General features: G+C 41.2%; 2 protein-coding genes and 2 non-coding genes across 8 annotated transcripts in view; 3 read left to right on the top strand and 1 right to left on the bottom strand.

Moving 5' to 3' along the window:
- Window positions 1-886: 886 nt before the first annotated feature.
- zgc:114188 (uncharacterized protein LOC541327 homolog) lies at window positions 887-5,817 on the top strand. Its single transcript, XM_036576286.1, has 5 exons — window positions 887-996; window positions 2,172-2,323; window positions 3,012-3,117; window positions 5,211-5,276; window positions 5,690-5,817. The coding sequence occupies exons 1-5, from the start codon at window positions 994-996 to the stop codon at window positions 5,765-5,767; spliced, it is 405 nt and encodes a 134-aa protein (XP_036432179.1). The 5' UTR covers window positions 887-993; the 3' UTR covers window positions 5,768-5,817.
- Window positions 4,746-4,873, top strand: LOC118812830. The gene has a single exon (XR_005007573.1). It is a non-coding gene; the product is annotated as a small nucleolar RNA SNORA71 (small nucleolar RNA).
- LOC118812829 lies at window positions 5,315-5,440 on the top strand. Its single transcript, XR_005007572.1, has one exon. It is a non-coding gene; the product is annotated as a small nucleolar RNA SNORA71 (small nucleolar RNA).
- A 2,947-nt stretch (window positions 5,818-8,764) lies between the features above and the next one.
- srpk2 (SRSF protein kinase 2) overlaps window positions 8,765-15,052 on the bottom strand; it is a 63,660-nt gene continuing 57,372 nt past the window's right edge. For 2 of the 5 annotated variants that reach the window (XM_036576283.1, XM_036576285.1), the window contains 3 exons: window positions 14,534-14,603; window positions 13,582-13,674; window positions 8,765-11,196 (listed from right to left, as the gene is read on the bottom strand). In XM_036576283.1, the coding sequence (XP_036432176.1) occupies window positions 11,012-11,196; window positions 13,582-13,674; window positions 14,534-14,603 (348 nt within the window). In that variant the 3' untranslated portion in view covers window positions 8,765-11,011. Of the gene's footprint in view, window positions 11,197-13,098; window positions 13,675-14,533; window positions 14,604-15,052 lie in introns of all 5 variants that reach the window. The other 3 variants (XR_005007497.1, XM_036576282.1, XR_005007498.1) reach the window with 3 other exon arrangements.

Genomic DNA, 15,052 nt, shown 5'->3' with positions numbered 1-15,052 from the left:
GTGTTAAAATATTGAATGTCACTTCCAAAATGTATCTTTATGCTTTAACTGTGCTTAAGGGCTCCAGTTGTGACGAACCCATTTGTTTTCGTTTTGTTTTGTATTTTTTTTTTTCCAGATTTTGAATAGTTTCTGTTGCAGACAGCAGGCTGGCCTTGTGTGTAATGGCTGCTGTTCAGAGGCGACCTCGCTGAAAACTCACTTTTTATTCCTTACACCCGAAGGGGGAAGCTCAAGTTTGGACCCTTTTTTATGTCAAATAAAAAAAAGTCTCTCTTAACCTTCACCATGTGTCAGAGTCATTTTCCCTCTGAGGATCAGATGAACCTGTCAGCTGTGTTTGAATGTCTGGACAATTGTAAGACAGCAGCTTTCACTGGAATCTTTATCCAGCAGTGTGTTGAGTGCTAAGTTCACATATAAACATCTGAGAATTAGGTAAACATTATAAATAAGGCAGTGTTGATAAAAATCACGGAGGTTCAAAATTCCTACCAGCTTAGGAAAATGAAGTCTGTATGAGTCGATTCTTCTACTTTTTTGGATTATTTTGGTCTAAAATTAAATGCTAACTCTCTAAAATGATGCCACCAATCTCAAAGCAGTACAGATGTCAACAGCAGAAATGAATTAGTTACTAAATATGAAGAGCAGAAATGTAGCTAACCGAGTAAAACGGTTAATTTCCTCAATAACAAGTAGTAATAGTAATAGTATAGTAATAGTATAGTAATAATAGTAATAGTAAAAATATTATCACCTGAAAATACTCATGAAAGTACAGATCAATCAGTGTTTTAACTTACTGAAGTAGATGTGCTTGATATCCCAAAAACCTTAAAGTAAATTCCACCACCAACCGTTGAGTATTGAACAAGGCCTATCACTCCTCCTGCTCGACAGGGGGCAGAAGAACAGTCTCCTCGTTTCCGCCCTGCGCCTTAAACTTCCCTCAGAGCCCTTTGAGGCTCTCTTCGCTTATCCTGATCCAACATGGTGGGTACCTGAGATTTTCAGCGTCGCTGAAATCTGTTCTAATCCTTGTTTAACGCGTGTCGTAGGGCGTTATTGAGCTCGTCACTGTTTACTATAGAGACTCGCGGGTCTGTGTGAGTGAGTATTGGGGGCGGATGGCTCTTATTTCGGAGATAAATACTGAGCGGAGCGGCTCTCTGAGCGTCGGGAGCCTCTCTGTGAGGGCAGCGCTGCGGTGCTGCTGGCTAACGCAGGAGCAGTCAGGCTTCTGGGCGGCGAGGACGGGGCAGAATAAGTGACCAGTGGGTTTGTAATGATGAACGAAGAGTCATTAGCCTTGAGTGGCCGTGGTGGGGGGTTTTGGCCTGGGTGTTTGGGGGGCTGTAGGAGAGGGTTAGCCCGGTGACTGCCGGCTAACTGCTGCAGACCCTCCGGCTGGATCACTGCAGACTAGTTCAGTGTTGAAGTGAAGCTGTGTTTCTAGCTTATTCTGGACTTCATTGACAGTTGTCATGATTTAAATATCATGATACAGCTTCTGCTAAGAGTGACCCAAACACTGCATTTCTCAGACCTACTAATTGTGGTTTGTCTGATCAGTGTCTAAACTAAGATCAGCAAAGTACAGACTTCATAAGGGTAAGCAGGTCATTGCTGGGACCGGGAAATTGGTGAATCCTGTGTATTTTCCAGCAGTTACGGTTTAAACTGGTGTGTAAAGGTGGGCGATAGTGCAACATGTCACATCACGATACTTCAGGAGGATTTGTACGATATATATATTTTATGACAACTGGTAAGTTGAGACGAAGTAGTGCTACATATTAAAATACTATCAAACTATATTAAACTATAAATGCAGTTCAGCGTTTTGCACAGTGCTGCGCTAAATCCAGTTAAACATGACTAATGAAGCTCTCTCTAGTCAAAACATGCAGCTGGAAAGTGATGTAAGTACTGGTGATATCCGTGATATACTCGTGAGGTAATTTGCCACGATAATGATAAATATCAGCATGTTGCCCAGCTGTAGTGGTGTATCTTCATTAGGCAGGTCAGTTGTCCTAAGAGAGGCACTGCAGCACCTTAAGTGTAGTCCATCTGTCCTCCTGGAGAGCTCTGTTTTTGTGCATGGCAGTAACAGTACTGTTAAATGTTCATTTTTCTAATGCATATTCCTGCTCTTCTGCCCACAGGGACGAGTCAGGACCAAGACGGTAAAAAAGGCCGCACGGGTCATCATCGAGAAGTACTACACCCGCCTGGGCAGTGATTTCCACACCAACAAGCGTGTGTGTGAGGAGATCGCCATCATTCCCAGCAAGAAGCTCCGCAACAAGATCGCTGGGTACGACACTGATCAGCCCTCCTTTGCTGTAGTTTGAGTGGAGTGATGAGGGATAATGCCAAGACAGTAAGGGCTTGAAAAAAGCACACGTTTTCCGGTTTCATAGGGTCGAGACCAACCCCCCCCCTTCAGCTAAGTTAGCCAGTTCACAAACTACAGCTTGTTAAAACTGGCTGAAGAGTTCGCTCCACTGACGGCCATTTCATTCAGCGCTTCGTCTCGGCTCTGCTCTGACTGTGCTGTTCGTCCATTTCCTGTAACTGTCGTTACAAATTAAAAGCCCTTTGCAGAGTTTTGTAATTGCGACTTTGTCACATTTCATAATTCTGAAGTTCAGAATATGTAGCGGAAACACTGAGCTGTACTTTTGGGACAAAAAAAATGCAATAGTAGTGCCACATTTAAAAACTGCTATCAGACTATGAACGAAATCTATCTACATGCATCTAATTAAACATGACCAATTCTGCTTTATTCATAATGAAACATGCAGATGGTCACTGTCCTTTAAGTACTGAGTGTCTAGTATTCTTGGAAATGCATATTATCATAACAGTTTATCACAGTAATAATAAAATATCGTCGTATTGCCCACCCTTATTTTGAAATGCACAGTTCATAATCTCTTGGAACCTGGTCTGTTGTAGCATATTGAGGTCATGTTGCAGTGTTACCTCTGCATTTGCAGGTATGTGACCCACCTGATGAAGCGCATCCAGAGGGGGCCAGTCAGAGGCATCTCCATCAAGCTGCAGGAGGAGGAGAGAGAAAGGAGGGACAACTACGTCCCAGAGGTATGTTTGGGCTCGAGCCTGCTGGTTTTCAGTCGTCTACCGCTCTGCAGAATAGCCTTCTTAATGAGCTGTTTAAGATGGTTATATAATCTTCTGGGAGCCTCTTTTTGATTTTGGCTTTGATGTTTATAAATGAGTGCTGGATCTGAGCAAAAGCCTTTTAGTTTACTTGTTTATTTGCGTGTCACAGGTTCGTCTGTCTGTCTGAAAAAACATAACTAACAGTGATGCAGTACAGCCCCTTAGCGTCAGGAGAGCGCAGGAAGATGAAACACGGCAGGTTGATTTAAATATGCGCCAAGTGCAGTGCGCCGCGTCGTGTAGCCGCAAAAGCTTTTTGCCTCCCTTTTATAATTTGCTAGGAATGTGAGGTTGAAAGTGTTTGGTATAGTCAGTTGGTCTGTTGACTTGGATGAGGATGACCAGATGCTGAGCACATCCTAGAAAGTCTTCTTTACCCAGGAGCTCCAACTTTTTCTCACCTTGGTCACTTATTTTTACACAGCGGTTCATATTCTGCCAGTTGCGGAGGGAGGAAAAACTGATGTAGCCTGATATTGCAGTATTTTGGGTTTAAAAATGTTGAGGCTTAAGTGTCCATTTTTCATTGTAAATATTTGATTAAATATTGTATTAAACCTAATGCAATACCAAAGTGCAGTTCTGTTTTAATCCACAAGATGGTGAGACCAAGGTGTCTGTCAATGGGTTAGGAGTCATTCAGTCAGATTCTTATGTTTGCTTGCTGTTGTAAATAACACTGGATAAATGTGTTTGTTTAAACATTTAAGGCTAAATCTTTTTCCCCTGCTTCACAGTTCTGTTCTGCTTCAATAAAAAGACTGCAAAGTAAAATCAGCAGAGTGTGGACTTCATTAGATTAGGCAGAATGATTTTTGGCGAAATAATTTTCAGTCAAAATGAATAAATTATAATTTCAAAATGTCATCACAGTACTTGGCATATCACATCTTTAAATAGTGCACTAGAATCATACAGTGACTCAAGTATCGTGATGTATCTTGGTGTTCAGTGAATCTCACCCTCACCTGTCAGTATCTAACTGTTCCTGTTCTCTTCAAAAATCTGGCTCCAATACTGAGAACTGCCTTCAGAATGTAATTGGTGGTTTCCGTGTTGAAAATGAATTCGACTGTTTTCTGGGGGATTTTTCACTCAGTGTAATTGTTTTTCCAAGTTCTCATTGAAGTCTTGCATGTTGGTGAGTGAGGTCAGCCAGTCCACATTTCACACAGTAGTGGTTTGTTTTGATGGAGCGGCTGATCACAACAGAATTGAAATTTAGGTTGACATTTCATTGTTTAGTTAAGGTAACCAGTCTGAGTTATATAAACTTTAAGTAACTGATCAGTGTTTTTGAGCAGCAGGACGGTTGTTATACGTTCATAGTTAATATGCAGGTTGACATTGAGTTGAAAAATCCTTGATTTAGTGTAATCAGGTTGGAGCTGCTTGAAGAAAGTGTGGCTAGTAGAAACAAGGCTATCATTGCCATGCTGTTTGCAAAAAATGCTAATAGGCAGTAGTGAAAGTGCACGATCACTTAGCATTATGCTGTTAGCATTTGTGGAGCTACTTTTAACGTAGCTGCTTTAGTGACACCAGAGTCCTGTATCGAAAGTGACTGTGGCATGTCTGGTTGCCAGGTCATTGATACTACAGGAAGAGAATGCTGAAACCTTTCCCGTGTTTGCAGGATTGCTTGTTCCTGTCGAAACCCTGTATGTTTCAGACATCTGCACGTTTGTTTCCATATCATCTAGAAAACGTTTTAATCTCCGCTTTTAGTTTAGTTTCAAAGTGGTAAAATGTGTTTGAGGTTAATTTGCCACAGTAACACAGCTGCTCCTCTGCTCGCGGTTGAGGGGGAATGAGTGAGTCAGTGCTTGAAATGCGTTAGACCTATTTATACCAACGAGATGGATTTAAATGTGGAATTTATCGTTTTGGGTGCATAATCTGCCGCTGAAAGCTTTTGATCCATTCCTTAATTGGGCATTTATGTAACAGCAAGCTGTCTGGAGCGGATGGTCTTACAGTTCTCGGTAACACAATTAACTTTCTCTTTACAGGTTTCTGCCTTGGACCAGGAGATCATTGAGGTAGATCCCGACACTAAGGAGATGCTTAAGCTTCTGGTATGTTGAATTTTTATTTCACGAATAGAAGAGTGAGCCCCTGTATCGAAAGTGACTGTGGTGTCTGGTTGCCAGGTCATTGATACTACAGGGAGAGTGAACTGAAAGTCTTTCCCGTGTTTGCTAGACAACATGTTCTTGACAAACCCTGTATCTTTCAGACATTCACTTGTTTGTGCATTGATGAATATTCTTGTGAGAGACTTTTTACTGAGCATTGTTTTGTTTGTTCTTGCTGTTTAAACAAATGTTGGTTTAGTAATGAAAATTGTTCTTAAGGCAAACGGTGTTGAATTTGGGCTTGTCGCTTCAGCCTTATTTTGTTGTGGGTCCTTTTGATGGGTCACTGATGGCCTCTAGTGACTATGAGATATTGGAGTCTTAACCCATCCTTCTTTTTGTTCCTCTTACAGGATTTTGGCAGTCTGTCCAACCTGCAGGTCACCCAGCCAACAGTCGGCATGAACTTCAAGACTCCACGAGGAGTCTAGATGTTTGTAATATATCTCGTAATAAAACTGTGGAAAATTTGAATAATGAACTTGAGTGTTTCTGTGTGCTGTTAGTTATCTGATCTAATCGAGACTTGAGTCTGTGGGTCAAAAACATGAAGCCGTACAGAAAAAGCAAATGACTTGGGCAAGACGGGGAAAAGGGAGGACAAAACAGAGCAGAAATATCTAGCCAGATATTGTGCACAAGTGAGATTACCACAAAGCTGATGTTTTTCATTTTTAAGATAAGGTCATGCTTTTGGATCTCTACTCCTATAGGCAGGGCTACATTAACCCAGTGGCCTTTAGGGGCTGCTGCCCAGGGCTCCCAGCCACCAGGGGGCTCCACTAAGATTATTGCAAATGAAATAAGAGTGAAAGCATCTGGTTAGTTAAAGACAGATTTGGCCTCGATTATCCAGAACTTTACACTGCATCACGAGGCTTAAATTAGGATAAACGGAGCAGAGCTCCAGTGCTTTTGGGTTATGTAAATAAGTGTAACTGAGCTCCTGTACTGTACATTTTTCATTTAATGACATTAAACTATTCAGTAAGACAAACTGCACCAGACATCCACTTCATTCCCCCTTCTAATGTTATGAGCATTTGTTTTTTGCCCATGTTTGTATGATTTAGTGAAGTGGCTCTTGTTCTACTGATGTCCATAATTATGCAAGTATGGATCAGTACTGCTGTTTTCATGATACAGTAATGCGCTATGTGAATGGGTTATGAGTAGCCCACATAGTGCCATTTTGTTTTTTACTTAACCTTTGAACTCTGAAATTGTGATTACTAATTTAGGTTTCATGCACTTATGGTTTTGTGATCTTATGTAAACTATGTCCAAAAAACACAAACTAAACTTTTGTGTGCACTCAAGATTTAGTTCTAGTGCAGGGTCTTCAGACACCCCTTCTGATTGGTTAGAGCAGTATAAATCTCCCCAGCATTTGGAGCAGTGGAACTGGTCTGTGGAGTGATGGAGCTCCTTTGGGATGACCTAGAGTTGTTTGTGATGGCCTCACTAATACTCTTGTGGCTGAATGCATTCAGATCCCCACAGCAATTTTCCAACATCTAGTGTAAAGCCTTCTCAGAAGAGTAGAGGCTGTTAGTGCATGTACAAAAGTTTGTCCTCTTTTGCTGCAGTAAGTTGTCTTGTGTGCTGAAAGGGGCCTGAAGGTAGGGATTGCACAGTGCTCAGAACTTCTTAATGTATCTCTTCCTATAGGTGCTCAGTCTCTGGGCATTTGGGATTGTTATGGGGCAAAATAAGTTGAAAATTTCAAGAAACATTTCTGTTTCTTTATTGTTCAATAAATCACTGTTAACAGCGATGAACTGTCACACTAGTGTTTGTAGTAGCTAATAGATTTTTCTGAAAGGAGTGGGACATACAACTATGTGTGCTTAAGATTTTCTAGAATCATTGGAAAAAGCTATTTTTCCAGACATACTTGAAATTCCATATTTTCCAGGAAATATGGATGTCAGCGTGTCAACTTCAGCAGGCGCTTACAGGTGTCTGTCATGATGTCAAGAGTGCATAAACGTCAGATATTTTACTACATACCGTTTTCTGTGGTAGTTCTAAATCTAGGTAGCAGTCTGTATTGTTTTACAGGCCTTCATTTACAACATATTGGTAGCAGAAATGGGACTCTGAGGTCTAACGTAAGACCTATATAGCTGCAAAATTTCTTCTCTTCTTCCTAATATTAGCGTTGTCTTTTGAAGCAAAATTAAGACTTATTCAACTTGCAGTGAAGAACAAAAACCTGTCTGGATAAGGATGGTCTCTTTAAATTAAAGAAAGTGTGGCAATAGGACAGTTTGAGTGTTAAATTGTATTATACTTCTTGAAGAATATTTCCAAAAATAACTCCTCAAATTAATTTTTGATGGGTCAAATATCTGCTCTGGGTCTTTCCTTAAAAATGTTTTAAAAGCTGCAGTATGTCAGGCCTTTTTTGGTAAAATGGAGAGAAGTAAAGTCAAGAGAAAAAAACATGAAAATATTCTCTCTTGTCTGCTGCTGCAAGTCAACCTTGTAAAGCAGAGGGGAACTCTGGTCCTGAAGAGCTGAAATCCTGCAGTTTGGTGAGCTTCTGATCACATCTGATTGTCAGGTTTAGCAGGTTTGTTAGAGCAGGGAAATCATCAAACTTTGCTAGACTCTGGCCCTCAGTTCTCCTCCCTTGCAGTAAAGCTTAAAACAGTCATTTAAAAGTCAGAGGAGAGGGGTCTGAGTTTGTGGGAGTTTTTTGGACCACGTCATACGTCTTTACATAACATCACATGCACAGGCTGAAAAAGAGGGGAAGGAGTCCAAAGCAAAATGTTGTTTACACATTTCCACCAGAGAGATCTCCAAATCCCCAAACCTTACATAGTGCTGCTTTAAAGAGCTAGTGTTGGATTAAAACAGTGGTGTTGAATCTTATCCTGTGGGTGAAGGTTTTTATTCCAACAAAGAAGGAGCACACATAATCAGTGATCGCAAGTGCTCCTTCTTGTTTGGAATAAACACTGCAGCCACACCGGCCCTTTGCGGATGTGATCTGACACTCCTGGGTTAAGGTCTTGGTTTTGGTCTCTATCCCTGTAGGTGATACTCTGCCTTGCTGCATGTGGAACTGTTTTGAACAAGCAAATTGCTGAGAACCAATCAGTACCCAGTATGCTGTATCTCAGGAATGAATCAGAAAGCAATGTCACTGCAGGAATCAATCAGAAAATACTCTATTTCACCTTGAAAACTAATCAGATCATACTCCACTTTACTTAGGGAACCAATCACAAAACACTCTGCTTTACTTGTAGCAAAGTAGAAATCACAACTCGCTCCACTCAATTTCAGTTTTTGTCATGAGGAATATCACTGCCATTCAGTACACCAGACATTAATCGCAGTACGACTCGTATCATCGGTTATAAAGACTGAGTAGAGCGCTGAAAGTGCTGATAGGCCAGATGAAAGGAAAAGAATCCATTAATTTACAATTTTATTAAATCTGTCGATGAAAAACACAGACAAGAAGAGATGCTATTCTGTCAATGTCAGGAAGAACAGTCAGCATGGCTAAGTGAGAGATCAGGAGCTTTTGGTGCAAAAATTCATCACTATTATTGCAAAAATGTTTGATTAATTTCATCACCATCACACTAGTCCATACAGAGCAGCACTGTTCAATGTAATGAGAAAGGGAAGAGATGACAACCAAATAAAAAAAGAACTAATGGCAATAATAGTTAATTATAATCATATAATAATTACAAAAGAAATAAAAACATCTCTAAACGGACAAAACACAATCACCTCAATAATAAGACGAAATTCGGTCACTGTCACAACATCAGAATTTCTTCTTCTTTTTTTTTCTTTTAAATGAATTAAATATTGTTTTTAAAAATATTTCACCATCTATTTATACTCGTTTTTATTGCGAAAATAGGCGACTGGACTAACTGTGATGATGAGAGATTGAGTCTGGACAGTGGAAGTGTGGCGTTGGCACTGAGAGAGAGCTGCAGTGTGTGCGGGGGGGGTGCAGTACCCTCTTTCAGCCACAGGGGCGACAGTCAGTCTCACATTCCAACAGCCACCCACAGTAACAGGTGTGTCACTGTAACTGTCTCCATGGCAGCGAGGCTCCATCCTTCAACTAAGCTGCATTTTAGTCTTTGCGGTGGAGCAGATGTCAGTTTGTAGCTGGACCGGTGGAGCTCTGTACATTGGTAGTTATCCTTGAACGAAACGTACAAACACAAGTGCAACCTCAGTTTTTACACATCCTCAGTTGGAGACGTTCAGGAACGAAAGGGGTTCAGGTAGAACCAGGACAGGTTTGGGTTCGCCTTGCCAGAAACATGAAGGTGCTTGCTGACGAAAATAAAAAGAATTGTTCTCATTGTACAACAGTAGGAAGCATAAATGTGGCAGCAGGGTCAGGAATGCTTAGAGCGTCAACAACAGCAGGTGGCTCTAACCAGAGGCCCTCGCTGTCAAGGACTCTGGCTTCACCCTGTTTAAAAATGAGCGGACTGACAGAAACAAAGTAGAGGAATCTCAACAGATGAGTGAAATGCACATCGTTTTGCTTGTCCTTTTTCGCCATCGGTCTCTCCATGTTTTCATTAGCTCACCACTGAGTAATCAAGAACAATGAGCAGTCTGTAGAAGTCTCTTGCATTCCTTTTTTGTTCATTCTATGCACTCTCTTTCATTTCTGTTTTAATCCAGAGGCAGCAGGTCTGGCTCCCCCTGCTGTCTTGGAGTCTCCTTTATGTCTGCAGGGGCCTGGAGAGTGGCATGCAGCCCTGGGTGAGTGTAAGCTGTGAGGTTTTCTTGGGGTGGATTCTGAGGGGCGAGGGAGGGTTGTAAACAGTTCTGTGGCAGAACCTTGGCTCAGGGGGCTCTGTCTCTGTGGTGGGGGAGGGGGGGAGAGGAGAAGAGAGAGAGGAGAGGGATAGAGCAGAGAGGGACTCAGGTGGGCTTCCTGTTAGACATGAGAAACAGTAATAGCAGTAACACTGACATGCATGTCAGGATTTTAGAACATACAACATAATCTGATCCCCCCCAGCTCACAGTGCACCCTGTCAATACAAGGCAGTGATGCCAATACTTGAGATTCCTTGAAGTTTTTGGAGGCAGCTGGAGTTTAACTATTGGAACATTGAGGCTGGTAAAAAATAATGAGGGGAGTTCACTAACTATTTCAACTGTTCAAGAACATTCAAGAAGACTTTGCACAAGGCACGGGTGCATGCCTTTCAGAACGTACCCGCAACTCTTAGCTAGAGATTTAAGACACAAATATGGCTGAAGCACGTAAACATCTTCAGGTACTCCGTAAGATTATGCCTTAGTGTGATTAACCAGTATATGCTTCTCTTGCTGTTCTGTTGTGATACAATGCATCACCCTATTCATACAAGTGATACTGATATGAATAAGGGTGGGGAAGAAAAAGACTATCCTAGTTATTGGTCAGCACCAGCTAAGCGTGTATGTGTTTGTGCCTGATAGACTGACCGTATATAATGAATGCAGATTTCAACCTGAACTAAAGACCAACAGTCATATAGTAGCCCACGTACGTCCCTCCTTTAAGCTTCATTCCCGCCCCCCTCTCTCTTTCACCTCTCTTTCTTTCCCCCCCAGACTGAGAACAGGGTGCAGTCCTGGAGGCTGCCACTAGGGGGTGGGAATGAGTGTCTGAGGGGAAGATGCTACGAGTTGAGCCAGGGGTGGTTCAGGCAGTCTCTCGCCGAGGCGCGTTTTTCTGGAACCATCTCTAGCATGGGCAGCAGGAAGTGCGTGAAGTGGCCTGCGTCCTCAGGCGACCAGCCATACTTCTCTACCAATACGTCAAACAGGGACCACGGCTTCAGCTTAGTGATGTGCCGCAACTCACCTACAGAGCAGAGAGAAAACTTGAGTTAGTGCTGCAGTTTTTGTTTGACCCTTTTTTTGGGACAAAAATGTAAAATCGGATTCATTTTTGGCAAAACAAATTAAGGCTCACTTTGCCAACAATTAGCTATTATTTTTAAGTCAAACACCCTTTTCAAAGTTGGAGTAAGTTCTAATACATTTTGCTCTTCCAATAGTAAATTTCTCTCATTATGTGACCCAATGTTTCAGATGCAGCTGAAGTACTTGACTGACACTGGCAATGTAGATATTGGTCATACCAGTAAAGTGATTGAGGGCCAGTTCATTTTCATGTATATATATATATACAGTATATACGTACTATGTACTTTATTTGCAGTAAGCATTTATTTGCTCAGAAAAAACTATATTAGAATAAATACAAATATGAATATAGTAAAGCAGTGATTTTACGTATGTCAATGTGTTCATTTAACCATTAATCAATACTATAATTATGTTAAATCTGTTGCGCTTGCGATGGAATTTAACAAATCTTTGTGATGAGGCATTGAGGAGAAATCTGAAAGAAAACCTCCGCTCTTCAGGACATCAACTACTTTTTTGGGGAAAAAAATAAATTCTTGTTACCCTTTCATATATATAATACATATATTCAAGGGGCTTCTGGTGGTTTGGGGACCCTAAGCAACTGCTTATACTGCTTGTAGCAAGAAATAGCCCTGGCTACAAACATTTTATCTTAAGTGTCTATTAAAAAGCATATTTTATCAACAGACAATAGGCCTGGACACTCTTCTTTTCTCATTTTGCAGGCAAGATCGTTATACAGGGTGATTCAAAAAGATTCATCTGATTTCAAAGTCATATTTTTACAACCATGAGATGCCTAGGAACCAATCACATACCAGTTGAAAGAGGAGGTCATAGAGTTTCTGACTGTCACCGGAAGATGGCTCCCTTCAGTCTGCAAGGAGATGGTGACCCCTGAGCAGAAAGTGTTTTGTGTTCTCCACTTCAATAAGAGTGAATCCGTCAAACCTGTGCAACGTGATTTAGCAGTGAACCTCCAACAGCTCAGAGCATTCGTCGTTGATTCCACGACACTGGATGATCTCCGAAATCATATTGAAAGAGTCATGAGTACAGTGACACCCGACAGGCTCAATCGATTATGGGATGAATTTGACTATCGTGTTGATGTTGTCTGTACAGCTGGAGGAGGGGATATTGATCACTTGTAAAATTACATAATAAACTTTATGCTCACTTAAACTATTTACAATTTACTGCATTGTTCTGTAATGATTTACAAGTGAAATAAATCATTTTGAAATCAGATGAATCTTTTTGAATCGCCCTGTATTATGAGGTACAGTGTTCAAAAGAGGTATTAGCCAGTGGTTCCCAGTCCTTCTGGAGTACTCCATGCACCTTTTCGTGCTTTCCCTGCCGTGCCTGTATTAGAGCACAAAAAAACTATAAAAAGCAGGGCAGGGGTACTTCAGAACCAGGGTGGGGAAACATTAACAATTACTATGGACAGCTGGTGTGTGCATCCCTTGTTAGCTAACTATAACAAAAACAGTTGTTTTATCTCTGTGACTGACAGAGCATGGCGAGCATCCTAGTTTGATGACGCATTTTCATGAAAATATTCAGAACAAAACTTCACTCTTGTTTACATACAGAGCACTTAGATGACACACTGGCAAAGAAAGGGATTTCTTTAAGGCCTGCCATTTTGCTCTGTCTAAACTGTTGGAATGGCAACTTATTGATGTCCAGTGCAGTGTAGATATAGGTTATAAGCACTGTTAGTTGCCACTGTCCGGTGGGATTAATGTCACTCTGGTCTATATTTGGAGTAGAACAAGAGAGTTCTTGGTTCCTGTGACCTGAAGACGCGGAGCTTCATTACCTTTTCTTGAGAAGAACTCACGGCTGTATTTTCCTGCAGCGATGACTTTGCGTGGGACTTTCCCCAGCAGCTCCATAATCAGAGCGATGTGGTCTGACCACCGTACACGCACGGACACACCCCAAAGACACACATCCAGAGACAAAAACAAAACACGCGCACAGACATCAGTAAACCATGCACACACACTCATGCAGGACGACGAGTAGATGCATGGCAGCCTAACTTGCGCACAGACAGAAGAGACCGCTACTCTTAACATCTTTTTTCAGGCAAAAATGACTATGATTGTGTCATGAATTACAGTAGTCTGTATCACAGACTAGACTGGGGGGGTCAGAAGGTAATGAAGGAGGCTTAATGCCTTTATAATCCGTTCAAATTATACTGGCAATATTGTTCATGTTCAGTTTTTGTGTCTGTCTGTCTGTGCCGAGCAGGATTGTGCATGTACTTGTCATCCCCGAGTGCTCCTACTGCTACCTCTCCGGTTGAAGAACTCCCGGGAATATTTTCCAGAGAGAGCAAAGTGTCGTGGAATACAGCCCAAGAGCTCTATGATGTGAGCTATGTGATCTACAGAGCAGAAAGAGAGGGAGGACAAGGGAGGCACAGGGAGAAGAGTGCAGGGAGGTGGGAAGGAAGGAAGGGCAGAGGTAGGGAGAAGAAGAGGAGAGGAAAGGAGCAGAGAGGGAAGTAGAAAGGGATTAGAGAAGAGGTAGAGAGAACAAAGAGAAAATCTAGTGTTAGTGAAACTAACAGTATTGTGACAAACACAGATCAAATGGGAATCCAGACACAGTACCTTTCTACACTCCAAGCCTCTGGCTGTTTTATAGATTTCTTTGTCACTTGAGTCATGTTCTCCAATGTCATAACATAATTACATCTGTGGCCTGAAGTGATGGTGTGAGTGTGACAGTGAGAGGAGCAGGGAGACTTTGTCAATGAGAGAGAAGTAACTGGCCAACGGATTGGGCCTAGATAACCAGAGGGGTAAGTGAGTGGGCAGGAACTAATTATGTAATTTAAGTGTCAGTTTGGGAAACTGAAGCACTTCTGTTTGTTGTCTTTATATGCTTTAGGGAATAAAAACACCAGGATATACACGTTCTTACAGATGAGTGAGAGTGGGAGACTGGATGTGGATCTAAAGACTAGCAGAATGAGTGAGACTGGAAGAATGAAGACATATATAGAGAAACTGACAGGAAGACTGAAGTGGAGCAGGGTGAATGAGTAGGCTACAGGGAGCTTAGTAACCAGACAGAAGCACTAAAGGTGTAGCTGTAAAGATTATCAACATATTGTCACATATATGATATGTTCAAATAATTGAATAGCTATAAACTTTACATTGTAGTACACTACAGCCTATGTGATCAAATTAACGTTGACGAAATTGTTTGAATAGTAACACGAAGAGGGTGTCTACCTTCATCGCGTGAGTAGTCCTCTCCTGAGTGGGGCTCAAACAAGTAGTCTCCTGTGGCCAGCTCAAACGCCTAAAAGGAAGGCAAACAGGACCAGTGATCAGCCTGACAGGGTCAATAACTGACACCAGTGGTAGTCTAATTAAAACTTGGGAAGATCTAGTTGCATAATTTTTTTTGGTTGTGGAAGGTCTGGATAAACTAACACGTGAACAACGGTTATCATTAAATTCTTAAATTCACCATTAATGATCGGTCCAAGCAACTAATAAAAAAAAGACACATCAAATATATTTTGACAAACTGTTTTATTTTGAATGTATTTTTATAATCTAAGGAGCATTTTAAAATGAGCTATTGTTTGTAGATAGACAGATAGATAAACAAACAGGTCTAAATGTCTTGAATATCTTTAAATCCTATCTTTTCATACAGTAAATAAATGAAACATAAAAAGAAATATATAAATAAAATATATAAAATTATAAATGTTATTTTTATGAGCATTTCATGCTCTTGTG

Source organism: Colossoma macropomum, unplaced genomic scaffold, assembly GCF_904425465.1.
Source record: "Colossoma macropomum unplaced genomic scaffold, Colossoma_macropomum, whole genome shotgun sequence".
Classification (NCBI taxonomy): Eukaryota; Metazoa; Chordata; class Actinopteri; order Characiformes; family Serrasalmidae; genus Colossoma; species Colossoma macropomum.
This window is presented reverse-complemented; position numbering and strand designations above follow the sequence as displayed.